Source organism: Bacillus rossius, chromosome 1, assembly GCF_032445375.1.
Source record: "Bacillus rossius redtenbacheri isolate Brsri chromosome 1, Brsri_v3, whole genome shotgun sequence".
NCBI classification, from domain to species: Eukaryota; Metazoa; Arthropoda; class Insecta; order Phasmatodea; family Bacillidae; genus Bacillus; species Bacillus rossius.
In genome coordinates this window covers 64,102,862-64,129,466 of record NC_086330.1, presented here as the reverse complement: position 1 = coordinate 64,129,466, position 26,605 = coordinate 64,102,862, and the positions used below count along the sequence as shown (strand labels likewise).

Genomic DNA, 26,605 nt, shown 5'->3' with positions numbered 1-26,605 from the left:
ACATGTGGAGTGGTCAGATTACCCGCCTCTCTATAGGTGATCTAGGTTTTACTTCTGGTGGGGTCACTCTCAGATTCCTCTCAAGTGGAAAACGTGGCGGACGTTGCAATGCCCTAGTGTGGGTTTTCTCCGGGCTCTCCCGTTCTCCCCCGCTCATTCATTCCGTTGTCGACAAGACACTAAGCCTCGTTTGTTCGTTCCAGAAGCACCGGAGCGGACACCCGGCGGCTGCGACGCGGAGGAACGCGAGCTGCGGACCGCGCTGGCGCAGAGGAAGCTCCGCAAGCTGGAGCTGGAGATCTCGCTGCTGGAAGGGGAGGAGAGGCGGCAGGAGGAAGCGCACAGGGCGCAGCTGTGCAGGGCACAGGAGTGGCACGGACTGCAGCTGCACCACGCACAGCAGACACACGTCGCCCTCCTGCGACTGCTCCAAGAGCTGTGCACCAGGAGCTTCCTTGGCGACGATAGACCGTGAAGTTGTCTCCCAACTGCTGTGTGTTCCAGACTTAACAGAGTCATGTCCTGGTGCCTTCGTGTTTATTTTATGTCACTTTACTCCATTTATTTCTATTTAAAAATAAATTAAAATTGTGATACTAGAAAGTACTTCGTAATATTCTGTTTACGTATTTATTGTTACAGTAAGTGGTTTATATTTTATAACGTGGACATCTGAGAAGTGTATCATATTTTTGTTATCTTCTTTACAGATTTTATGTAGATTGTAATTCTTTAAGTTAAGTAGTTGTTGATATGTTTTGTTAGCTTTAATTAAAAATTATAAATAAAAGAGTGTGTGTGTTTTTTTCCTTTAAATTTTGAATTCAGGGTTTTATTATTTTTTTACATGCCAGCTGTGTAATTCGAGGTCACCTAGTACTACACTTTATCTTGTGGTTTGAAATTTAATTTAGTTGCTCAAGTAAAAATTGTTTCTTTTTTTATTGAATTAAATTTGGTAAATGTACTTTTAAGGCTACTTGGGAATACATATTGTGTTAATATTATTTTACTGTTAGTTAATTTATTACTAGTTTATAACTTTCTGGTGAAAACAGCATTTTTTCAAGCATATGTACAAGTAGATGATATGATTCTAATTTCAATCAATAACTTTTTAAGTTATCACATTCCAAGCCATATTAGCTTAGATAGTAATATATTACTAAAAAAAAATTCTTGATAAAAAATTTAGTCTATTTATGTAAAACTTTTATTTTCCATGCGAGAAAATAAATAAATTATGTACCTGAATGCAAGGAAATGTTAATTGTTTTGATAAATCAGTAGTAGTACTGTTAATCAAGGATATTCTTTTAACTCAAATATGTAAACTATTAAAATATGTATCAATAAAGGATTTGATTGTAAATTATGATAACTAAACTGACTATGTTGATGGAATGGATATTGTAAAACAGGAGAGCATGTGTGAATTGTTTTGAACTTTTTTGGGGCCATTGAAATTGCATAAAAAGCTCAATAAAATAAAAACACTATATTTAGCCTATACAGAAATTCCATGTTCTGTAATGTAATGTAGGTAAATATGAAAAAATACCAACTATGATTTTTTTTCTAAACTCAGAACCAAATTAATACTTTCTTAATCTGTGTGGTGATACCTACATAGAGCCTGTCTGTATAAATGTGCTTATAACAACTGAAAAATTTTGCAATTTGTGTGTGTTTTTGATCAGCTGAAAGAAAAAAATATATATATATAAAACTTTTAAGTAGAAAAACTTCTCAACTGTATATGTAAATGTATAAAAGAGTTTTGTCAGTGCATAAAATAAATTGTATAAATACCCAGGTTTTTTGTCTTGTATGGATAGCACACAGTAATTAATAATCGTGCAGGGTACAAACTTAGAAGTTCCCTTTCTTCCATTCACATGATTATACTTGGAAGCAAAGATAATGGAAATTGTCCATGAACTTGCGTTTGAAGCACGCCACTTCCAAAGAAAAGGCATTGGTAGTCCATCAGTCACAGACACATGTGCTAAGGAAGCAAGGGAACCCTCGTCGTTGCTGATGTTGACTTGCTGCCTCCCCTTACCCCTCCCCCCTCTTCCAGCTTTCTGATGTGTTGGTTTACGAAGGTAGCTGCCACGTGATAAGTTAGTGTTTCCCAGCCACAGAGCCATGGCGCACTTAAGTGCAGTGAAGCATCTGTTGGTCTGCAGCAAGATTTTAGTGCATGGATACAAAAATTTTATGCATAAAATAAAATCCTTATGCAACATTTTTAACAAAGCTAGTTTTTAATACTACAGCAGAATGAAAGGTGAAAATTAAAAATATTAAACACTAAGGGGAAAAAATATATATATATTAAAGTGTTAAAAAAACTACATATAGTGTGCTGCAGATTTTAGCAATTTTTAGTTAAGGGTACCGTGATCCAAAAACAGTGTTTGGGAAGCACTGGTCTAGTGACAAGGTACAGAGAGAAAGTAGTACTAAGGGAGGAAATTAATTGCCTTGGCATTGTTGCAATTGGCCTCACATCTGTACCTGCTGTGTGATTGGTTAAAATGTGCTTCCTGGTCAAGGTGGTAATGAAGGTTAGGGTTTGTGTCGCACTGGACTTAGGTTCAGTTATGCCACATTGATTCTTTTCATTTTATCATCAACACTATTATTGAAGGGCTCTTTCTTAAACTATGCATAACATGAAACCTGCCTAGCATTTTTTGTTCTGTAAACAGTATTTTCAACAGGATAAAAACTAAGTGTTAAGAGTGTTATGTAATGGGTGTAAAAATTTGTGCAGGTTGTTAGTAATTATCTTCACTTGTGCATCTTATTACACCCATTTTACTACATTTGGTGCGTATCTGTAAAAAAAAAAATTGACAAAACAACCAATGCAAGGAAGGTATTATGATAACATTTCAGAAATAACCCTTAAATAACACAGTGAAATCTCATTGCAATTTACTTGAAAAAACCTACCTTTTTGGTATTTAATAATGAAAATACTTTATACTGAACTGTTACTGAAAGTAAAACATCTTATTGGAACCTGATAATTTACACTAAAGGAAGAAATCCTCTATAGTGAGGTACTTTATAATGAGGTTTCACTGTAGTAATGATGATAAAATAAAAATCAACATAATGTGCGAGACGTAACCTTCAGGGAATGGAACCTCAAGATTATATATAGATTAATTCCAAACCCTCTTGGAAAACAGTTTTGTGCCTTGTAAATTGATTATGTTTGGGTTTGGGACCGAGTCCCTGACCCTCACCGGGTTACAACTCTGTGATCTCTGCCAACAACCACCCTGCTTCTTGTCCCAAAGTGATGTATTTTTACACCCTGCTTTCTTTTGCATTCTTCTCTCAGTTTGGTGCCATGTATGATGATGGGAATATGAGCTGCGCATCATCCTGAACTTGATGTTGATCAACCATGTCTTTCATACGTCAAAGAAATCACGGCAATGTCAACTCTTGACATATCTGTTTCAGTGTGTCACCCTAGACCAGGATTGCCCGCAGAATTTTATTTTGGGAGGGTGGGGGGGGGATAGTACCAATTTGCCCACTGTTTGCTTTCAAATTCTTTCCTTTTGATGGTGAAAACGATCCCCCCCCCCCCCTTTTTTTTTCCCCCTGTGTGTACTATGAGGTAGAAACTCCAAAAAGAACAATGTCAGGATTTGTATGAAGTAGAAACAATTGAAAACAATTAGAATAATTATTAAGAGTAATTAGGCAAAAAATCAAATTCAACTTATTATATGTTAATAATTCATTGAAAAAATTTATAAACTATTTACTTCTCATAAAATTCAAAGTTTAGCAAAACGGAAGTCATTCAAATATCAAACTTGCGTAACTTTTAACGCTTCATTCATTTTAATTATCTCGGTTTAGATTTTAAAAAAATTAAAAACAAGTGAGGATAAATATGTAAATAAAGAGATTTAAATATAAGTATGTTCACAGAAACACATAAAAAAAAAATTTTCACCATTTCAATTGCTCAGAACATCTGTTAGTGAAATACATGAAACCTAACATGTTAATGAGTCACGCTGAGACAATGAGAACTTCCAAACATGCTATGCGGTTGAGGCAGGTTGACTTCGCACAGCCCTCCCTGGCAGACGGCAAGCTGAGCGGTGGGGTTGCGGACCTGCCCGCAGGACAAGCAGGAGGAGATGGCGCGCCGGGCGGAGCGGGTGCTGCGGGCGGCTAGCACCAGGCAGCCGGCCGCCAGCGCCGCGGAGAAGCAGTACGCCGCGCGCCTGCAGGAGGTCCAGGGCAAGCTGGGCGGGCTGAAGCTGTCGCTGGAGCAGGTGCGCGCCCGGCACGAGTACCACCGCGCCCAGCTCGACAGCTGGCGGCGGGAGCAGGACCTGCACAAGTCCTACCTCAGCGACGCCCAGCACAGGGTCATTTCCGAGAACCTCGCAAGCATGTGAGTGCAAACATTTCTTCAGCACAGACCTATACTAGAACATGAACACTAATTTGTACTCTGAGCTAGCATGCTAATGGCCTCAAATGCAAGACGACCTCGAATGTAAAACCACATTGAGTGTAAGGACGACTCTGACTATGAGTTGAGCTTAAGTATGGTCCATACCGGTAATTATTTCTAAATTACCATATTTTCACTGTGGCTAAGCTTCCAAGCTTCCATATAAGTGAAACTTTTTACTTCTGTGTTTGTAAAATTTCATAATTTTTTATTTAAAAAAATTTCTTATAAATAATACAATATTTGCAATTTTGTGTTAATTTTCTTCCACAATGGTTTGATTAGTTTGCTGAGTATCTTATATTGTGTAGACTATTTACATTAAATCACATTACATATAATTTTTTCATATTCGAAAGTAATATGTGACTTTTCAAGGTTCTGGAAACAATTTTCAATTAAAGGTGATTCTGTAAGCGGAAGTGGTCAAGGTCGACATTTACCGTCACACTCTCGCTAGCTAACGATGCTGCTGGTCGCCAGCCTCACACACACACACACACGCACACACGCGCGCGCATGCACGGCGCATGCTCACTGCTCAGTCACAAAGTAGTGTTCAAGGCTGACCGAGATTGCCCGAGCCTGAAAAGTTTGGACAATTATCCACCCGAGCCCGCCCAAAGTCAAATTGTGCTGCCCGACCATGCCTAATTGACACGCAGGCCTAGTGCCTAAACAACTTACTGCCTACCCAAGTTGGCAAACAAATTTACTTTGCTACGTTCCATCATCAGCTAGTGAATAAAATACAAGTGTCTGTGTCACCAGACAGTGGCGACTGGCGAGTAGATGCGTGCGCAGCCAGCAGCTCCGCTCTCCTTCCCCTCACTTACCCGTCCACACCCCTCCCCTCCTATACTTACCCTACTTCTCACATTCCTGCACGTCAGCCAGACGGACCAGAGCGATCAGCGCCGCCAGACCACCCGTCACATACATATTGCTATTGTGTCATGGGACGCAACCTTTCAAATGCCACACTAATACAGCCCGCAAGAGACATAATAAACCTTTAATAAAAAGTTATCATTTCAACACTAAATCATCTGATTTTTCTATACAAAGATGGCAAAAATGGACATGTTGCACTGTGTTGAAATTTTTTTTTCTCGGCAACTGGAGCTCCAATATTGCTTTCTAGGGTATCGTTTTTTTCGGGAGACATCATGCTATTTAAATACTGTAATATGAATTTAAAAAGATGTCTTTTTTACACCATAGACTATTTGAATATGAAATCTATGCGAACAAAGGCGGTTTTTTATGTATTTGGATATATTTGGGGGGGGGGGGGGGGGGGGAGGAATTGGCCTGAATTCTCTCTATTGCGACCATTCCGTTTATAAGTCCGTTTTTCCGGAAACCGTGACGGGTCGCATCAGCGGGATTCTACTGTATGTTCATTCGAAAATCACTAAGTATCTGTTCAGTCCACAGTTCACACTCCTCACTGGAGCTAGGCTCAACAGTGGTTCGCCCCTTACCTCGCATCTGTCCACACACACAATTTGGCACCACTCTGTCACGCACGGTCCCGTCAGTTGCGCCGCTCACAATGGGTGGTCTCTCGTCCTCCTCGCTGAACTCGCACTTCACTCAACTCGCCTGTTGGAACCCAACTGCTGCAGAGGCTGGCATCACTGCTTTTATACTTGTTTGCCTTCTTTGTGGAACGGACTGGAATGGTTAATTATGTGTGCCAGAAATTAGCAAAAAAAAAAAAAAAAAAAAAAAATTTATAGCAAGATGCTAATTTTTCCAGCCCCTACTTAATAGGGTACATTGTACAGAAATTAATTTTTTTTAATTCTACCCGGTTTTTCATTTTCATCCCCTTTATTCAATGGTTCGTTTGATCAAAAAATGGTTCGGACAAAAGGTTTAGATAAAAATTATAAGATTTTCTAAGAATTTCTTCACAATCAATAGTGTGTCTACTAAGGGAGTTATGAATTTTTTTGTCCCTCAACCCTGTTTTTCCCACCCCTTGCTGTTATGGTTGGTTACATCAAAAATATATTTAGAAAAAAGTTTTTGTTAATAATCCTAAAAATTATAATACATTCAAACGTTGCAATATTTGTCTTTGCCTTTTCTACCCCTTTGGTGGAATTTTTCCCATTAACGAACTCTACCAAAATTTTCTTTTGCCTACTTGAATGGTGTGAAATTACAGTAGTTATCGTGTCCATAAAATTTTGATATATATAGTATATATGTGTGTATATTATATATATGTGTGTGTATATAAACTTTTGTGTTGACAATGGTTTTGGAGTCTATGAACCATGAAACTAAAAACTAGATAAAAATTTTCCGGAAGTCGCACAATGGTAACTTCTATAATAGGTAGTCTTTCTTCTAAATCTATCTATAACTAGTAATGTACCAATAGTGGTGACAATCCTACCTGTTTGTTGTTACTAATTTGTGATTATTGATTGATTGTAATCTTTGATTATTCAATGATTCTCGCACTATTTTGTAGTGGATTTTGGTAAAATAATAATTTGGTTGAATTTTTTTGTTCCGGCAAGTACCCTTAGTGGATAACTAGCATGAATATTTTTTTGTGAAAAGATTTTATTTTATGAACGTCCTTGTTAATTTAGCAGCAAAGCAGAAACAAACATTTTGACATCAGGTAAAAGAAGTTGGGATGGAAATGTCCCAATTACATATACTATATATATATATTTTTAAGCTATAAATCGAGTAATTAGAAAACTTGTGATGAAATACTGGGATAAAATCATTTCAGATTTTCTGTGGTTTCCAGTAACCACTCCAGGCAAACACTGGGATATTTCCTCACTGGATACCAGGGTGATTCCTTTCTCAGGTTCCCAGATTTGTTGGTTGTATGCAACATTCTCTGGTCACCTTGCTGTTAATTAGATTTAAATCCCAAATAAAATAAGGTTTTTATGAAAATGAGTTTTCTTTGATAGTTATTACTACATAGTTGGGTATGAAAAGACTAATGTGTTTTTTTTTTTTTTCATCCAATTCAGGTCGAGAAACTTATACGAGTTATGTTCTTTCGTTGGAAATGCATTGAAGATAATATCCAACGACCCTTGTTTCGTTATAACTGAAGAACACAGTGCAGAGAAGTAAAAAAAAAAGACCAAGGATCCAATTTTTTTTTTTTTTTTTTTTTTAAGTGTTGCGAATACTGTTGACAGTGAAAATACATTGAATTTTCAAATGTATTTTAGAACGTTGTGTGTGAATTTAACGTGTTGTATGAGCATTTATAAATTGTGTAAGCCAGTGGAATTTCTTTTTCTCAACCATTTTTTACAACTGTAAAATGATGAGGATGTGTTTGTGCATTCTACTTTGTCATTTGTGTAATGTATTACATCTAAATGAATTATTGCAGCAACATTTATTTTGCAGGTTCTTTTAAAAGTGCTGACGGATAGTCAATGCTCATAATTGTTATTTTTTATGTTTTGAATGTGCCCCATCTTTTTTTCTACAAAATAATTTAAAAGAAACCAGTTAAAAAAATATTAGCAATTACATTAAAGTAGTGGTGCACCGATATGACTTTACCGATTACCGATTTGATTACTGATTATGAGAGCAATAATCTGTAGATACCGATTCAGTTACCGATTATAATGAACAAATTTTTTTTAATGTAATAATGCACACAAAAATTTTTATTCCCATGTAAAATTGAGAATACAGTTAACATAACATAACAGTATAAAACTATATAAAATACACTATTAAGTCATTGCAAAGTGTAAATTATTAACAACTTCTATTTATATTTGTTATTGTAAACAACTTGAACTACAGTTTAATAATTGTAATTTACAATGGGTAAGTTTTTGTTGCGGAAAACTAGCATTATTATCGACTATCACATATGGTTGCATCGAGAAATTACCGTTTAACAATGTAAACATGTTGCTTTATTTTGTTCATTTGAGTTTATAGAAAAATGTTTCCACACTTCACTTTTTTCTCCCTACTCGCCATCTCACTATAATTATATAAAAATGGCTCAAAACCAATTCTAGCACATGTGATTTTATTTATGTGGACTGAATATATAAAATTATAAATACTTTTTCACTTTTCACGTCACATACAAATAACACAACAAAGGATAATGTTACCAAAGACGCCCATAATGAGTTTGTAAAACGCAGTGATAAAAACTAGAAGGTATCAGGACCATGATTTTGAATCGCTACTACGACTCGAAAAGATTGATTGTCATAGAATCCACTACAACTGCTTGTGGTATTTTGATTGTGTGCCATCTATTTTACGTCTCTGGCTATACGTAATGTACAAGGCCACTAAACAAAAGACGAAACGTAAATAAACATGTAGGAAAAATGTATTTTTTTATTGTTCGAGGCAATGAGATTTATTAAACTTAACGAAATATCTGTAATCATGATATGACGGAGTTAGATGAATTTTGTAATATATACAAATATTACCGTATTTCGTCCTAAAATGTGTAACAAAATATTACACGGTAAAAACCTACTTAATTACGCCGGGACGTAGATAATCGGCAAAGTAATCGTTAAGATAATCGCTGATTACGATTAATCGGAAAGTACCCATAATCGCTGATTACGATTCATCGGTATCTGCATCGGTGCACCACTACATTAAAGTGTATATTCAAGGGATACAAAATAAGTGTTTGAGTACTTACTCCTACTCTTAATTATAGTTTTAAAGATATTAACCCTTAATTCATTATTATAGTCCAGTAAATTAAAAAGTATTCATACTTTCATTTTGTAACTGCTACAAAGTTTTCTACTCTTAATGTCCTTGTGAACAAAATTTTGTGCAAAATACCAGTTTTCATTATTTCATAATTTTGAAAAATGTCAATATGAGACACTTACAGACAATATTGTTACAAACGCATAACATCTAATCCTGAAGGATTATGTTGTTGAATTATATCTGTCTTTCTCCAACAATAAGGTTTTCCTCTAGGTGTCTACCAATAGTGCTCATTCAGTTTTGTGGTAATCAGCTTAAGTTAAAATAGCCAGGCAGTTAGCATTTCACATTATTGTGTATGAAGTGCTTTTGTGATTGGTGCTAAAAAGTTTAATTTGTAAAAAAATACCAGAAAACTACTCCATGCTGGAGCATGCCACCTTCTTAACTCTGAATTTTGTATAATTATATGTCAAAGGCATATGTTCATTTCCAGCTGAAAATTGTGCAACATTTTTAGTTGCTAGTCACACTTTTAATGAAATTTATTTTTGTGTACAAATGAATTATGTAGGTGTTTCTTTTATAAAAACACATTTCAATTCCTGCAAATGCTTCACTTCAACATAGTGGTTTTGTGATGCCAGCCTACAAAACTGCATTCCACTTTCTATAAGTCTCTGTAGGTATGTACATAAGCAAGAAAGTCAAAAATCAAAACACTTGCTTTGTCACATCAATAAAATTAAATCTTAATTATTCTGTTTGAAGACCATTTGTATTTAAAACATCTTGAAAAACTGTTATGATTTCTTATTCTTTAATCTAATAAAAAAATACAAATGTGTGATACCAGTCTGTGCTTGGACGCAATGATCGCAATGTTATGGATGTAAATTTATTAGAAGTTGGTATTTATTAGAGGTCGGCGGGTACCCGTCTTTCCGGGTAGTTAAATTTCCCGTGGCTTGGGTCGGGCACTTTTTATACCCGAAAATTTTCGGGTCGGGCGTCTAATAAAGAAAAAAAAATTAAATCTTGGTTAACTTTGCCGTTGCCGTGTCCTGCTGCCATGGGAAATGACCTGCCGTTTCTATATATTATGCTGATGTATTTTCGATCGAAATTATATCCTATTCGTGCAGAAACAACACTTGAGCTAATCAAACGTAAAAATAAAATAAAAAACTCGACACTTAAGGCAGTGTCGTAAGCCCCGTGTTTATATTTTTTTATATCAATAAAAAAATAATTAACACACAATATATTTACTCAAATAAAAAAAAAAGTGAGTACTTTTAAGTCTAGATAAAATTAACTAGTAGGCCTAAAAACATCGTGGAAAACGTAACGTTTATAGTCGGCAATGAACATTTTAAATCGCAAAATATACATATTTTATTACATGGAAAGTTGCTTTTATTTCTAAACATGTAATAATTTAAGTCTAGGCGTGTAAAAGTCCGAGTAATTATAGCAGGAGACAATCTAAAATGCACGAGGGAAAAAATGTAAACTCACGAATGTATAAACATAACAGGAATGTCGGGAATATTACGTGGCTGCTTGTCTGATACTGTTCTTATGTCACAACTTAGCCGAAAAATACTGGTACGAGACATAAACTTCACAAGATAAAATGAGTGGAGTCTTGGTTAACTGTTTTATACGTATTTTATAATTTCGGAAGTATTGTACAGTTGACGCATATTTTTTATACTAACCATTTATTTCTGGGGATTGTAAATAATTTATTATTGGTATCAAGACATCAAGATGAACGTAAACTTGAATATGTCACTGCAGCGAGAAAACTGGTGCGTATACCAATAAACTGGTATTAGAACTGGACAAAACTGGTACACGGGAGGTGGAGCTTATATTTTTTTCTGCTAAGCTCGCATCTATTGGCTGGCTGCTGATGGAAGGTCACGAGTCTGGGCGGAGCGTACTGCGCATGCGCAGCTCAGAGAACAGAGAGCCAGCCGGCGGCCACGTTGCTCCGTAACAACAGCTGATCGAGTACAATGACCTTTCTCCGCGCACTGCGGGCTATTGACGGTAATTTCCATCAATTTGCCGCCCATTTTTTTTTTATATATATATTTTTAGTGTGGCGCAATGCGTATGTGTAATGTGGCCCGTATTTGTTCTGAACGCTGCAGGATGAGACTGTATTTTAATTACCTAACTTTAATGTTCTTAAATTTTTCATAAACAATTTTTTTTTTTTCGAAAATCTGTACGTACGATCAGAGTGTACGTACGAACCAGGGGCCGTACGAGTGAGGTTTTACTGTAATGCTGATTTGAACACGTTTTTAAATGCTAAAATTACGTTTTAACCTTTTAACTACAATAAGTCGTTTTCCAAGCATCGCCAAAACAGCAAATCATTATTTGGGAATACCTGCCACAGAAGTATCCAGTGAGCGTGTGTTCTCAAGTGCTAGCAATGTTGTGACACACAGGCGGGAACGGCTGTCAGCAGAACATGTAGAAGAAATGGGTTTTTTGCATCAAAATCAAATATTAGGCTAAGTAAAAACTGTTTGATAGGGTTGTTTTTTATGTGAGTTGCATAAAAAAAATTCATGTTGAGCAATGCTTATTTTGTAATTTGTTGTAATGTTTTAACTTATATTTATTAATTTTTTAAAGTGAATTTAAGATACAGTAAAAACATTTTGCAATAACAATTTCCAGTTTCATCAGGTATGTTAGAAAGACAATACCCTGCCCGACTCCGAATTTTTTGTGCAATTATCCGATCCGACCCGGCTTAAAAATCCACTACCCGAAGACCTCTACTATTTATATATATTTTTGCTCTTATTTACGAACACACAAATATTAAGAGTGAAACCAAAGTAGTCAACTATTTAAATGTACAGTACACTCTCGATTATCGGCGAAATTAAGTGGCAGGGCCACCACGGATAGTGAAAATCGCGGATAATCCGCAAAAGAGCCAAAATGAGAAACAAAAAGGAAACATTAATTTCAACTTAAAAATCTAAACATTTATGTACAGTAAAAGTTACAATTAACAGTAAAAAATTTTAAATTATGCTAAAATTGTAATATTTTACTGAATAATTAACATAAAATACATTTCAGTAATGTAAACACAAAAGTGCTCACTAATACGACTAGAAACAAAGTACGACAGAGACAAAAATAGCAACGCATGCCAGCCTACTGCAAGAGTTCCAAGAAGGCCTGTGGTGTTTTACTGTATACTGCACACAATACACTCGTCAGTAGAGTTCAAATTTTCTCACTTGTAATAAAATACAGATTTACATATGTGCTTTATTTTTTTGTAGCATGCTCGGATCATCCACTCGCGGGTAATAGGGAGTTTACTGTACTTCAAATGAAGTTGGACATATGTAAGTACTGTAAATTAATTTTAATGGGATTAGTGCCTTGATTAAAATGGTAGTCTGCAAGTATACTTACCTGATTTGAAAACAATTTACTTTGATAAAAATACTCTCATGGGGGAGGGGGGGGGAGAGTTTGACTAGCGCCGTTTTGATTAGCATTTTGTTTTACTGGACTGAATTAGGGCGTTACCTCAAGGGGCGGGTGTTGTGTGTTAATATTTGAGATAAAAAAATTGTAATAATTTTTTTCAAACTACTTTCAGCATGTATGTATTTCGGTTAGCTGTAGACTAGGGGTGTGCGGGATCCCGACGCTTCGGGAAAAAAGTCGGGAAAATAGGCTTCCCGAAATGCCGGGCGGGAATTTTATTACTCCTGAATTTTTCGGGAAATTGTTTAAAAATTTACAAATGTTTTCTATCAATTCAAACTGTTTTTACAACAATATTTATTATGGATTCGTACATTTTTGAAGGGTAGCGACAGCTGTGGTGTGCAGTGAATTATGATAATCGTTTACACATATCTAATTGGAATATGGTACATGGAGTACCTTAAATATTGTATGCGTTCATAAATATATTTCTTCAAGGGTACAAATTTGCAAGATACGTGAATAGTCAGTTAAATAACGTTATTTCCGTCACCATCGAATACTTAACCTAAAACCACTGTGTGTCCTTAGACACAAACAAAACACATGCGCAATCCAACCTTTTCGCCAAAGATATAAGAAATACTAGACTTGCGTTAGATAACGAAGCGTAACCGTTCACATTACTTGATAGCAGTGGTGATGTAGAGAACTGTATTGGCACTTTGAAAAATATCAAATCACATAGTTTTACACCACTGTTCACGAGTATCTAAACATCTATGATTTTGCTTTGGGAGAAAAAAAATAGTTGTTTAGTTTGGCGGGCTTTGTCGACTGACGTTACGTTATTAAGGCTTGTGCAAAGTATCTGTTCCTATTTTCGATGCCGTTGTATATTCAAACAAACTAGCAGCCTACAAATAATGGAGGTCGCAACCGATCAGCCTGTTACTTATAAACCTAAAGGTGTTTGGAAATATTTTGAACGTCTGACAGACAGTAAATCCCTGGCAAAGTGTGTCTCCTGTGGAAAATTTTTGAGATGCGAGCATGGTAGCACCCTGTATTACTAAAACATCTCAATAAACATTCCTCTATAAAAAAAGAATTTGAGGATGCTAAAAAATATGAAGTCGCCGCTGTAAAAAGGGCAAGTGAAGCAGACAAAAGAAATTTTTTTTTTTCCCCTGATCCCGTCCTGTTTCCTGCGGGAATAACTTATTTTTCCAGAAAATTTCCCGCAGTACAAAAACCTATTCCCACACACCCCTACTGTAGACCCCTTACCAGTCATTACACAAATAATCGGGAGTTACTGTATATGATTCAAAATGATTATGGCATACTGTTGAAACCAACACAGCATCTCCTATTTCCTAATTCTCCCCTTTAAGAATAAAGGAAGCGGAAATAGTGGCAGTCACACATTGTAGTTAGCATGTTGTGGTGGTTAATAAATGAATAGGCTATTTATAAAATTTGTTTTTATTTATATTATCCTCCTCTTGACAGTAATTAAAAACATTATTTAATACTGTAAAAAATAATCAACAAAAACAGCTTCTTGTAATGTTATAGCTGTATACATGGAATACACATTTGCTTTCATACACTATTTTCAGTTTGGCAATGCATGCAAACAGAACATATTTCAGATGCATGATCAGATTCATTCCCAAGAAAAATCAACAATGGAGACTAAAAAATAAAGCTAACAAAAGCAGTGAAAATACACGTAATACCACAATGACACTGCAATGTCAAATACTGATAAATTTTCATTAGTACAAAACTTATAACCTTTAAGGTAGGTTAATACATAAAATTAATAAAATTATCTATATTCTACAGACAAGAATACTGCATAAAATACCACTTAGAAAATTAAGCAATATTTCTAAATTAAATTAAAATAAAATAATTTCAAGACATTACAGTTTTAATTTACTATGAAAAATATTAGTACAATTGTTTTGAAAACTATTTATATACCGTATCTACTTGCAGAGGAGTCGCCCCTTTGTATGGGTTGCATCCTTAATTTTAGGCAAAAAAATCTTGGACTCACTGTAATTATTGTCGCCCTTGAATATGAGTCGTACCATAAAGCTGTCTCCAGTGGAATACAACTCGCCATTGCACTATCTAACAAAATACAAAGTGGTTCCCTCCCCCCTTGTCTATTTTTTTTTACCCGTTACCTTTGCCAAGAGAGAAAAGACTGCCATTCAATAATACATAACTGCCATTCAATAATAAGCATGCTATTTACATCAGTTTGGTCAAAAATGAAATGTTTCGGTAGAAAGCGTAGGAAATCTCATGCAAAAAAACAATGTTTTGAACACAGTTTTGTCACAAAATCCTGTCGAGATAGAAACATGATGATTGGGTAAGGTGCCAGTTCATGAACATTTACAACATTGAGAAAGGGAAGAATAACCATAAACACTACTGCATCGCCACACACGGACTCCCCTCCTCTCTCTCTGGCTGGTTTATTTTTAGATTCCCTCTCTTGCCGAGCTTCACAGCCCGGCGCTGGCAGACGTAGCTTAACAGTGCAGTTCATGATGCCTTACACGCACTGCTGAGCTATTTTAATTAAACAATTTATATTTACTCGTGACATTAAAAACCAACACAGGCTAGATATGCAAGCACACAGTCAACCACAACATTGCAGTGTTAAATTTTTTCACCCAAAATGGAAAGTTCGCATAATTGGTCACAGTACATTTTACTTAACAAAACATTGGCATAAAATTTGCGACCCATACGCAGGTAAATACGGTAGTTTTGTAGCTTGATGAAGTAATATTACCATTTGTAAGTATCACAGAAGAACTACATAATGTATACTACATCCTCTGAAAAAAATTTTACAAAATTTTCCCACACATACAAATGTTACCTAGCTACAGTAAATGACCCTGAGCATACAACGAGCAGCTACACTTGTTGCATTATTTAGGCTTTCTGCAACTGGAAAGACACTTGTAAATAAAGCTCTGTGTACGTGATGTGCCGGCTCCGTGAAGGCTGGTCCCTGGGGAAGACATGGCAAGTGATTGGTCGGTGGGCCTACGAGTAGAAGGTGAGGACGGATGTCTGGTTCCCTCGCACCAGAAAGAACGGCGGCATGTCACGAGTGAGTGTCTCCAGCCACGCCATGTACAGAGAGGCGGACACGACACTCTTCCGCGGCATCGGCAACGTCCTGGAACATTCCGCAGCAACATAGTACGTTGTTCCAGCTGCTGCAGTCTACTCTTGCACCCACGCAATTGTGCTTTGAAAGACTTCTTAGTTCTTACGGGTTAAAACATACAATTTCATGGACTAAAATAATATTAAAGGGTTTGCACATTTACTTCAGCTGAGTTTATCATGGATCCATCCGGCAAAATAACAGATATACTAAAATAATAATTACTACTAAAAATTTTACTATAAAATGTTTTCCTGCACAATATACAGTTTACACTGTTATCATTTTGACCAACATTACATAACCAACAACATTGCCAGTTGGATAAAGATGATTACGAAACTTGTTTATTCAAACTTTAAAATTATAGATTCACAGATTGTGATTAAACTAAACACAAGGCTATAGATAATGGATTCTGTTTCAAATGCAGTTTGTATCCCTCACACTTGAATAATGTTTGTGAAAATTGGATACAAAACTAACAACAAATTTAAAAATGGTTAAAATACATTTGGTTTTAACGGTTTAAGACATTAAGATACTGCGTTGTACGGAAAATTACCAATACTAAGTTCTGCCTGATATCTGACCATTTGGAAGTGTGTGTATGGAGAGAGAAGTGTTTGAAGCTCAGAGAGCCCATGTTTCTAGCCACAATTTTACTGTCGTCTTCTGTCATAAATATGGTAGGCTCTCGTCATTTCCTGAGTTTTGAAATTGTCATATCTTCGGCGGACCACATGCACTCGCAACCCGATGTCCAAAATGCTCAGAGTTCGATTAGTTGAGACTTAGTTTTACTGAACACTTGTACTCATCCCTCACACACTTGCTAACCAGAGTCGTCGTTATTGCAACTACTGTTTCTAACTCACCAACATGCTAGAAATAAAGTCTCCATAATTGTAAATTCCCCATGCACTGCACATGCACTAAAAAATGTATTGCTCAAAAGTTTTTATTAATTACTAAGCACATGATGCTCAAAGTGTAACAAATTTTTGCTGTGGCACTAAAATGTGGGGAGTTAAATAATGTTCCCCATACAGGCAAAGTCACACCTTGAGTAAGTGTCTCCTCCAAATCAGTGACCCCTTTTTAATAAAGTGGTGTCCATTTACCACACAACATCAATTCCAGTGAGACTCCCCGACAGGTTCTTTTACATGATTCATGCAATGGGGAATTATGATTTTGTACAATTTCTGGACATATGCCACTGCAGTTTTGCAATGTTCGTCATGGAAAAAAATTCATGAATTCCTGTTTGTCTGTGCTGTCATAGTCATGTTGTCCGTAATACCTGTTTAAGTTCATTGTTGGCTTTATCTGTTTGACATCAGCTGATTTAGGCTGGTTCACTATGGGTTTATGTTTTAATTTTTAATTCTTTTGCATACATTATTTTTTTTTCCCCAGACAAACAGTGCAAAGTTGCAATGGCATGTGTCCAAGACATTGTATTAAACCCCCAGAAAATTTGTTTCCCTGATCATGGGGCAGTAGGTAAAACTATATCCCCCACCCAACATCATCATTAAATCAATATATACACTGCAGCACACTGTGAATGCAAATACAAGAATGTGTGCTATAAACACATTTACGTACATAAAAATGATTCATCACTCACATGACGACAAGATTAGCATCCATGGAATTCTCCATCAGAAGTTCTCGCAGCCGTAAATGCCTGTTGGTTCTGTCCTTCATTGAGAGCAGCTCAGATTCGCTGATACCAACTGAAACAGTACTTCAAGCTATCACAGGAACATTGCATGTGGAAACTATCTGTTCAATAAGTATCCTCCAATAACTATATCTTTCCTATTAAGAACCAGTACACAAATTTTGTGATCATAAAAATTTCTGCAATTGAAAATTTTCAAGTCTGAAACCAACAAATCTCTTGGGATAGACTAGTATGCATGAATAATATTTCATTTCAATTCAGGAAGGCTGCTGTAGTTTGTTACAAGCCCGGTGGCAAGCATTTTCACTCTAATCATCTCTCACCTTTCTCCCAACTTGAGTCACACTCCTTGCTGACACACAATGCTCATCCTACACATTCAACTACCTTATCGTTTTCACTAAAATAAGAGTTTTTTCCCCTTTCCATTCTCCTTCTTTCCCTGACAATCTTGCTGGGGTTCTCCTCTCTACTTCTAAGTTTTCCCCTCGCAATTCATTTAGCCAGTTCTCCCCATCTCTCCTAACTAGCCTCTCCTCCTACTTTCTGTCTTTTCAGGCTTTCCCACCCCATTTTCTTCATCAGATCTGTGGGGTTAATAAACTACTCTCCCTTTTCATTTTCATCCATTCGTCCCTTAACCCAGCTTTTGTTTATTTTGTTTATTCTGAATTCATACTACATTTACTGACAAGAAAAATTTGCTTCAGCATATAAATGCAAATAAATAGGTAGAAATTAAGTGAATACTACACAGGTGAAGAAAACAAGAGTGTTAACAAAAAAAAGCATCAAAAGATACAAAACAGAAATTCAACTGCACTATAGTTAATATGCAATTATGTATAAACACATTTTTTTCTCAGTGAAATTCATGAACTATTATAAAAGGAGTGTTACACTCACTTCCATTAGTATCTGCATCTTCAGTTGTCACTACAAAGTTTGAAATAAGGTTCTCAAAGAATGACACGGTTGAGTCTTGAGGTTTCTTGGTGATGTCTGGGATTATTTTCAAGGCCGAGTAGTCAATGCGAAACTTGGCCAGCAGACTCGCCATCCTGCAACAAGACAAGAATCGTCCAAAACATGAGTTTCTCAACCAGGCGTCAAACATGCATGAGCAAGTTTGACGCCACCTTCGGGAAACCAGTTGCTAAACATTGCAGAGGTGGCGATGATAGTGTTGATGATATTGCTAGGGCTCCACCAGCTGTGATGCTGGGTACGATTATTGAAATGGGCAGTGTAGTTACAATTTCCGCTATGCCTTGCGTGTTCATAGTAGGGGACTTCTGCAGCTTAAGATGAAACAACATAACATGATAAGTTCAGTACACCTTCTCAATCTTGTAGCAACCCAGGTTACTACCCTTCTCACTTTATAAATGAGTTTACTACAGATTTATTGAAGTGAAACTTAATTGGACGCGATGAGATGAGAGTAAAATTTCCAGGCGGAATTATATTCAAACGTTTTCTTGAAACATTGTTGTGAAACGTGTCTGAGGCGAAAAGGACAGAGAATAGGTAATAGGCCAAAGCGATATGAAGAGAAAACTATGCTATATATATATGTTGCTGGGTGCGTTTTCATTCTCCTCTTTATGCAATGATTCGTCCCCTTCTCAAAAAAAATAGAACCGAGAGAAATAGATGAACTAAGAATAAGACATAGTGTGTGTGCATGCACATGTTTCAGAAAATATATAAATAGAAATCCTATACATTCAGCTATGAATGCTTTGAATTTTATATTTGCTACCAGCGCACTCACGTTCTTCCTTCTTCAACGAACAGCATAGAGAGTGCTGTTGAGATGGTCCCTGCATTTCTCACATAGATAGCACTACCTGTTATGAATTTCATATTTCGTACAGAGATTGGCCAACTGCCAAATGGCAGAATTGTTTGAAGAAACAGTAATATGCACAGAACTGACTATAATGTTTTCATTTTGATCCTTTAAATACTTTCCTTGAATCCTATCAACACTATAAGTGTTTTAGAAGATTGACTTCTTTCTCTTGTTCTCTCTCTGCCGTTTTACCCCTTACGATATACTTGCAAGTCAAGGTTTGTATTGCCAAAGAAGTTTTACTTATTTCTATCATTTGTATTGAGTTACACTCATTTTTTTAAATTATAATCAGAAATAATACTTGGTTATGTTTTCATAATGCTTTTTATTATTTCTGATGGTTTGTTTAATTTATTATGAAAAGGGTTTTTGAATATATTTTTCTTAATTTTGCTTGCTCATTTAAGTTTCTATTTACATATTTATTTTGTATCATTTGCTACGGTTCTTTGTCTGAAAACCGGCTGATGCAATAATTTTGAAAGTTACTTCATCATTAGAGAGAGACATGTACATACCATCGCTCCCACTCTCCCCCCAAGCTGCACCCCTGTGTGGAGGTAAGACATGTGGTTACCCTCTCTGCTCCAAGTCCAACTCGTCCATCTTGTTGGCGAGGGCGAACACCCGCAGCTTGCAGCTGGCCCAGTTGCGACGAGTGTTGATGATGTACGGCAGCAGCAGCGTCAAGCCTGCGCCACACGTTCACAAACTACACTTCACTTGCAGACGGACGTGCGTACCTCTAGACTTCTCCTCTGCTTCACACAGTGAAAGGTCCTGTCCGGCACCTTCGGCACCACGGCCATGCCCGATTAGCGATACACAGTACTCTCCAGATTATCCGGGGTCATGACTGGCAAGAGGTCAACTGACTAACTGTTTGGCTAAAATTTTTCCATTCTGACTATCGACGAAAACTGTATAAGGTTGTACGTAATAGGTACTCAAGTGTTAGACGTAACGGAAGAAGTAACAGTACTGACGTCGACCGGGGCTTCACCCCATAAGCCTGGTTGGACTAAACTCCCTTCCTTGACCTTCACCCGTTCCTTCTTGGCATGAAATTACTGAAGTACGTAGTCGTGTGTTTTCAAACAGCGTGCCACGAACTACCGGAAGACAGCGTTTTAAGCTCAGTGCTTCGGTACAACAAAAATTGACAGAACCGATAAACTGTGAACTAACTAACAATGCTGGCAGCGCAGTAATGCAATATGTCAGTCAGGTCAACAGCTGGAGTCCACCAGGAAAAATCTGAATGCGTATATAAAATGTGCCAGACAATATAATGCTGGATTATAGATATTTCACTGTGTTTAAATTTCCTTGTCTATAAACCTTCATAGAAAAGATGTTAAAATGTCTTCGTGGGGATAAAAACTTACAGAATCTCTTCTTTTTTTTCTGCAGCAAAGTTTAAGTGTGAGTGTGTTGTGTGAAACATCTTTTATATACATATTCCTTTCGTTCCAATCCCATGGTGGTCCTGATAGACAATGAAGTTTTTACAAAACTCCAACACCTGAACTTCAAAAACTTATAATCAAAAACTAATAACAAATGATTTCTAAATCATTTTATTTATGTTGAAGGAAAGGTTCTTTAACTGATTTATTTTACTTTTCCTCTCATTGTCCTTGTCAATCAATATATTCACGCAATGAAAGTACATAGCTAACAAGATTATTTATCTTGAAAAGTATTAGCTAAATAACTTAAGCGAGATGCTTGCATAAAGTGTTCAGACATTTATACGTGTTACCGTCACATTCCAAAAACTTTCAGAACTGCCTAACTCAGTTTTTATGTATTCCATATTTGGACTGTGTGGGTGACTAGGTAACGGGAGCACAGAGGCGGGTGCTAACACACAAAATTCCAATTGTCTGGTGTAACTACAATTGCATGTCTGCTGCGACCGTCTGCTGACGTTTTCGGGTAGCACCAAGGTGGAACCTCGTGACTCTGGCAAAATAAGGTTCACTCAGCTAGCCCAGGCCCTGGATGCGGAATCTGGGTGAGGCAGGGCTGAAACGTCGTGGAAAGTTTGACTCGGCCACCTTGTGGTGACGAGTCAGCAGTTTGCGAGTGCCGAGTCCTTAAGGATGCAAAAGTTGTCATTTCAGTTCACTTAGTGGGCAATAACCCCCAATGTTGCATGTTGGAAATCGGGAGTAGAAGTCGAATTGTGGTTGTGTTAGGCTCTCTCTGGACTGTTCGTCACTAGAATTCGGGCCTGAACATCATGAAAAGAGCAATTTTAATTTGCCCCACAAGAAGGAATTTCAGATAAATTCAGATAAGTTTGTTTTTTAATGAATATTTAAGTATAGTTAATAAGAGGGTGACATACACACTCCATTTAGTTCAAAGTTTTCTTTCAGAAAATACTCTAAAATTTATAGATTGGATGGTAATAAAAGTTGTGAGCAAAGGATTGAAATTTTGTATATTTTAATTATTTTGATGCATTGAAAACAATGTTTAATTTTTTTTAATAGAATTTCGACTAAGCTATTTTTGAGTAATTTTTTTTCTTTTGTGTTAATTAGTTTCCCAACAAAAGCATCCTGTAGAGGGAGAGGAAGCTTATCGCTCATCTAATTTTCAATAAGTATAGCAAGATTATTTTCTCTCGTTAATTAAGAAAAGTAAAGCAATCATGATAGAATTAAAGATTAATGATAAGTTTTATTGAGAAGTGGATTGTTAGCAGCTGACTCAAAAAATGAAGTCTTAAGATTGACACTTTCAGCTCCCTACTTTACAGTATGTTTTATATCTCATTTTACTCTCCTCGTGACAAAACAATAAAATAACACAAGTAAAATATAAAACTTTCGATAAATTGTTTGTCCTTCGAACACTTGAAAAATTAATTAGACTTATTCTTCAACAATTCTATGTAAATGGCAATTGTGAGGGTAGTATTACGACAGTGGCGAGGCGTGAGGTTAACATGAGGGAAAGCAACAACTCCGTTCACCCAAAAACACGAGGGGGGGGGGGGGGGGTTCGGGGGCCCTCCCCCGGGAAAATATGGATTTCAAGGTACAAAAGGGTGCTATTTAAGTAGTTTTCTTAACTGAACATTGACTATTCCACAAGTAGAAAAATTGACATTTTTTTTTCAATTATAAACTATTTTTGAAAAATAATAATGTTTTGCATACATTATTCTGATAATAAAATACCTACTCTACATTATTTATATACTAAGTGGGAGTGTAGTATCATCGATATCTGGTACAAAATATATAAACAGACAACACATGGCAAAGTAAGTACTTAAAATAAAGAGAAGAAGCTCATAAAAATGTACTAGAATAGTAAAAATTAAATGTTGGTATTTTTGTACGAACACAAAAGAAACTATCTTCATACGTGATCAGAAACTCTGTTAACTGGTACGTGGTTATTCACAGTCACTCCAGCGAGATTGCAACTCTCGAGCTGGGATCCCGTATCCGCCACCCGCGGGACGCGGTCGGTAGCAGTTGGCACTGCTAGGCCGCCTCCCGTACGCCCACAAATCCCCCACGCACTGCCAGCCTTTGGTTACCCAATAGGGCGCAGGGAACTCTCAGCCAACAGCCCGCGAGAGAAATGCGCGCGCCCCGAGAGACGACCGCCGACTGAAACGCCACCTCGCCACCTGCCCTGCCGAACTGTGGCGGACATAGCCGAAGCAGTCGGCGGAAGAATTCCACCATCTGCTTCGGCCATGTACGCTTCAGTTCGGCAAGAAAGCGCTACCTTCGTAGCTTCTACCACGTGTTTTTACAGCCAATCCCCTCCTCGAACCTTTGTACCATTCCACCCCCCTTCCGAAAGGAAACTACTGCGGCAGCCTTCCCGCTGAAAGCGGTCCTACCAGCGCTTCTAAACCTAGCAACGCTTCTAAAACAGCGTGTTTTGTGTGTCAACGAGTTCTTTTCTTATAGTTATAGCACACAGCGCACAGTATTGGGTCCCAAGAAGATAATGTAAAAAATACATACACCTAACTGCACGAGCCAAAGTAAAATACTATTCTGAATAAAATATTTATTTAAAAAATATATTGTCTGGAATCTGCCTGGGCAAGCACTGCTTGCCTTGCTTGCCCTGACGAGACGCCACTGTATTACGACAGGTTTTGAACACAAAATTAACACTGGAACCATCATGCAAGGAAGCAATAAAAATAGTGACCTTGAAAAACAAATACTAACCTCCATCATCATAGAGCCACCAAACATCAATGCTACCTTTCTTCTGTTTGCGCTGAAACTGCGTGAGAGTGTTTATGACCGATTTTGGCAACTCTGCGCCATCTGGGCCCCTAAATAATGTAAACAATAAACACAATTAGTGGGGCATTTAAAGGAATTTTTAAACTACCAAAAAATATGTTTATTAGCCAGGTTTTTTTTTGTATTTCACGGGCCAATGCCACGATAATAAAAAAAAACAGTTGTCAAAAATTGTTTATCTTCCATAGGTTTTGAGAAGAGTGAATCTAAAAGTCTAACAAAGCACTATATATTTCTGTGGTACCTATGTAAATGTAATGGCTGAGGCAGATATCACAGAGGTCACTGGTTTGATAACCACGTCTTTCGAGTTCTCACCACTACTTTTTCCCAGGCACAGTTTCAACAGGGCTATGGAGGGTGACACCAGAGATACATATTTAACATGTAATTATTCAACTCCACCAATAGCTCTAGTGCGACAGGTCTTGTTGAGCGCACTAAAATATTCACAATTTTACTTTACTTGCTAATTTAAAGTTCATGGGTTCAAACCCAGCAGAAGTCATCTATCTTTATGGTGGCTCTGAATCTTAAAACTTGTACTAAGCTTTCCTCGATAGAGTGCCAGATGTGTGTCCTGCCACATGCTAGATCTGGCAAAATACATGGTGATCTTTTAAATTGTTTATTGTGGGTTATGCAATGTAGATTATAAAAACCTACACACATACATTGTAGAACACTCTATACACTAGTACAAAGTACTGTCAATAGTATTTTTTATGTTTATTTACAGTCGTATAACTACCAGCATAAACTACCTATATTGTTTGTTTACATTAATTCATTAATTGTAAATATTCATTTTGAACATTCCTTTTTTTTGGACCTTATTTTGTGTGTATTTTATGTCAGTGAGATAAATTTTATGATTACATACTGACGTCAACCGGGCCTGCGCCCCAGAAGCCAGGTCAGCTTCCACCACCATTCCCCTCACCCCCCATCACACACTGGCAGCCGCTCCGTCTTGGATACGTAGTGTTTGAATAGCGCGCCACGGGCGTCAAAAGGGCACTGTAGCAGCAGTGCACCACCCCCCTTTAACTAGAAATAAACATTGTAATTCTTTTTTGCTTATTTTTCCCCAAGTGGCGTGTGACAGCAGATCGGCCGGGAGTGTTTTATGTACTTAATTAACATTTAGTTAAGGCTAAAATACGAAAAGACGTACCGAACATGCACGAGGCGAACCGAAGTCCGCCGAAGCCTGACTGGTTATCATTAATAATAAATTGTTGTAATTTTAGTTAATATTTTTTATCATGCATTAGGTGTGATATAATTATTAAGTGTTTCATGTTTTACCTGTAGCTTCCTGTGGCATTTAATCGTAAATAGGTATAACGGTGATTGGTTCGGCGCGAAGACGCCATGTCAGGTTAGCAGAGCCCTGAGCTCACCCCAGTCCTTCGCCAGCACCGACCGAGAGCAGACGCATCAGCACCCCTGGGACCTCACCGCTTGCCTGCACTACTAAGTAATTCTGTTAAATCTTAATCATTTTAAATCTTTCGTTCGTAATTCCTCAGGACTTCTCTCGGTCGGGGGGGACTGTTTAAATAATTGTATGAGTGATCACTATGGTCCATTTTATGCTAATTACCTGATTGTAGATTGTGACCACGTGGTCAGGTCGCACTGTGTGAACCGATTCGTGCCGCAGGCATGTGTAATATAATCAAAGGTGTAGGCGAAGTAGCAACTAATAAACCAGGGCATACGATTTTATTTGTATTTGTTTATTTCAACATCCTGAGTGTGACGGCATGTGGAACGCCATAAGAGCCCACTGCGTAGGTGAAGAGCGGACCCGAAACTGAGAGCGGACCAGTGGCGAGTACTAGGATTGGCTTTAGGGGGGTTAAAATCACGCCTCACATGGGCGATGTCACTGCCCTGAAAGAGTCTCTCCCGGGTCCGTGCCCCTTGCACGGTGGCACCCACAAATTAATCTCAGTACATGTATCAACGCGAATTACCGCTTAGCATAAGGACAGTTAGGCCGCAGCCATGTCAATACATAACTAGAGTTTATGTAACTTATAACGGTTCGTTATATACAAAAATAAACAGTTCAACGCCGATTGCAAATTTTGATGTTTCTATTTTATTTTAATAGAATGTTGCACAGACGATTCCAAACACTTTCAAAAGAAGTTACTCATTCAGTCCACATACATCTGCCCGTCGAACAACTGCTGGTAGCTCGCATGACGAGAAATTACCGGAAAATAATCGCGTAGATTGAGTCCTTCAGTAATGTTTTACTGCAAGTACAAAAAAATGGGACGACCTCGAAGAGGACCGCACCCAGCGAAAACGAATTCCGCCCCGAGCCAACATGCCTACGAAGGTGGCCGCAATTTCTAATTCAGTTATATCCAAAACAAAAAAAAAAAACAATTAGGTTGATTTAAATATAGGCCTGGCTCTGACCACCAACGTGAACTGATCTCTTCGTAAATTACATGATAATTTAGCGAGAAGCCACCGAACGCGACCTACTCGTCCAGCGTTCGACAGACGACTGGTGAACTCATGAACTCGTCTCCTCCACGCAGGGAGTAGACGTCACATGACCTCACCGACCAATCACACGCACACTTCATTCACTCTTACAGATACAAGCCAATCACAGAACAAGTTACAATACATGAAAAAATCTTTTACATACAGAACTCTGGGCTTCCCCTGATCTTTCTCTTTTCAATTTCATATCGAAATCGGGGACTTCCATTCTCGCTCTCTCTCCCACACCGTGAGAGAGCAGTTATCACACGGTTCCCATACAGGGGGGAAATTACCGTCTTTATCTCGGTTG

The 26,605-nt window shown here is 37.4% G+C and overlaps 2 protein-coding genes across 5 annotated transcripts in view; one reads left to right on the top strand and one right to left on the bottom strand.

Annotated features, from left to right (window-relative positions):
* Positions 1-14,208, top strand: part of LOC134536861 (nucleoporin 88) — a 35,508-nt gene extending 21,300 nt beyond the window's left edge. The window contains exons 2-3 of one of the 3 annotated variants that reach the window (XM_063376918.1): positions 4,167-4,441; positions 7,522-14,208. In XM_063376918.1, coding sequence (XP_063232988.1) covers positions 4,167-4,441; positions 7,522-7,627 — 381 coding nt within the window. In that variant the 3' untranslated portion in view covers positions 7,628-14,208. Of the gene's footprint in view, positions 1-203; positions 3,626-4,166; positions 4,442-7,521 lie in introns of those variants that run through there. The other 2 variants (XM_063376909.1, XM_063376901.1) reach the window with 2 other exon arrangements.
* Positions 14,182-26,605, bottom strand: part of LOC134536851 (bumetanide-sensitive sodium-(potassium)-chloride cotransporter) — a 162,671-nt gene continuing 150,247 nt past the window's right edge. For both annotated transcript variants that reach the window (XM_063376877.1, XM_063376887.1), the window contains exons 15-19: positions 23,698-23,807; positions 20,058-20,172; positions 18,526-18,680; positions 17,560-17,668; positions 14,182-15,932 (exon numbers count right to left, since the gene is read on the bottom strand). In XM_063376877.1, the coding sequence (XP_063232947.1) occupies positions 15,797-15,932; positions 17,560-17,668; positions 18,526-18,680; positions 20,058-20,172; positions 23,698-23,807 (625 nt within the window). In that variant the 3' untranslated portion in view covers positions 14,182-15,796. The remainder of the gene's footprint in view (positions 15,933-17,559; positions 17,669-18,525; positions 18,681-20,057; positions 20,173-23,697; positions 23,808-26,605) is intronic.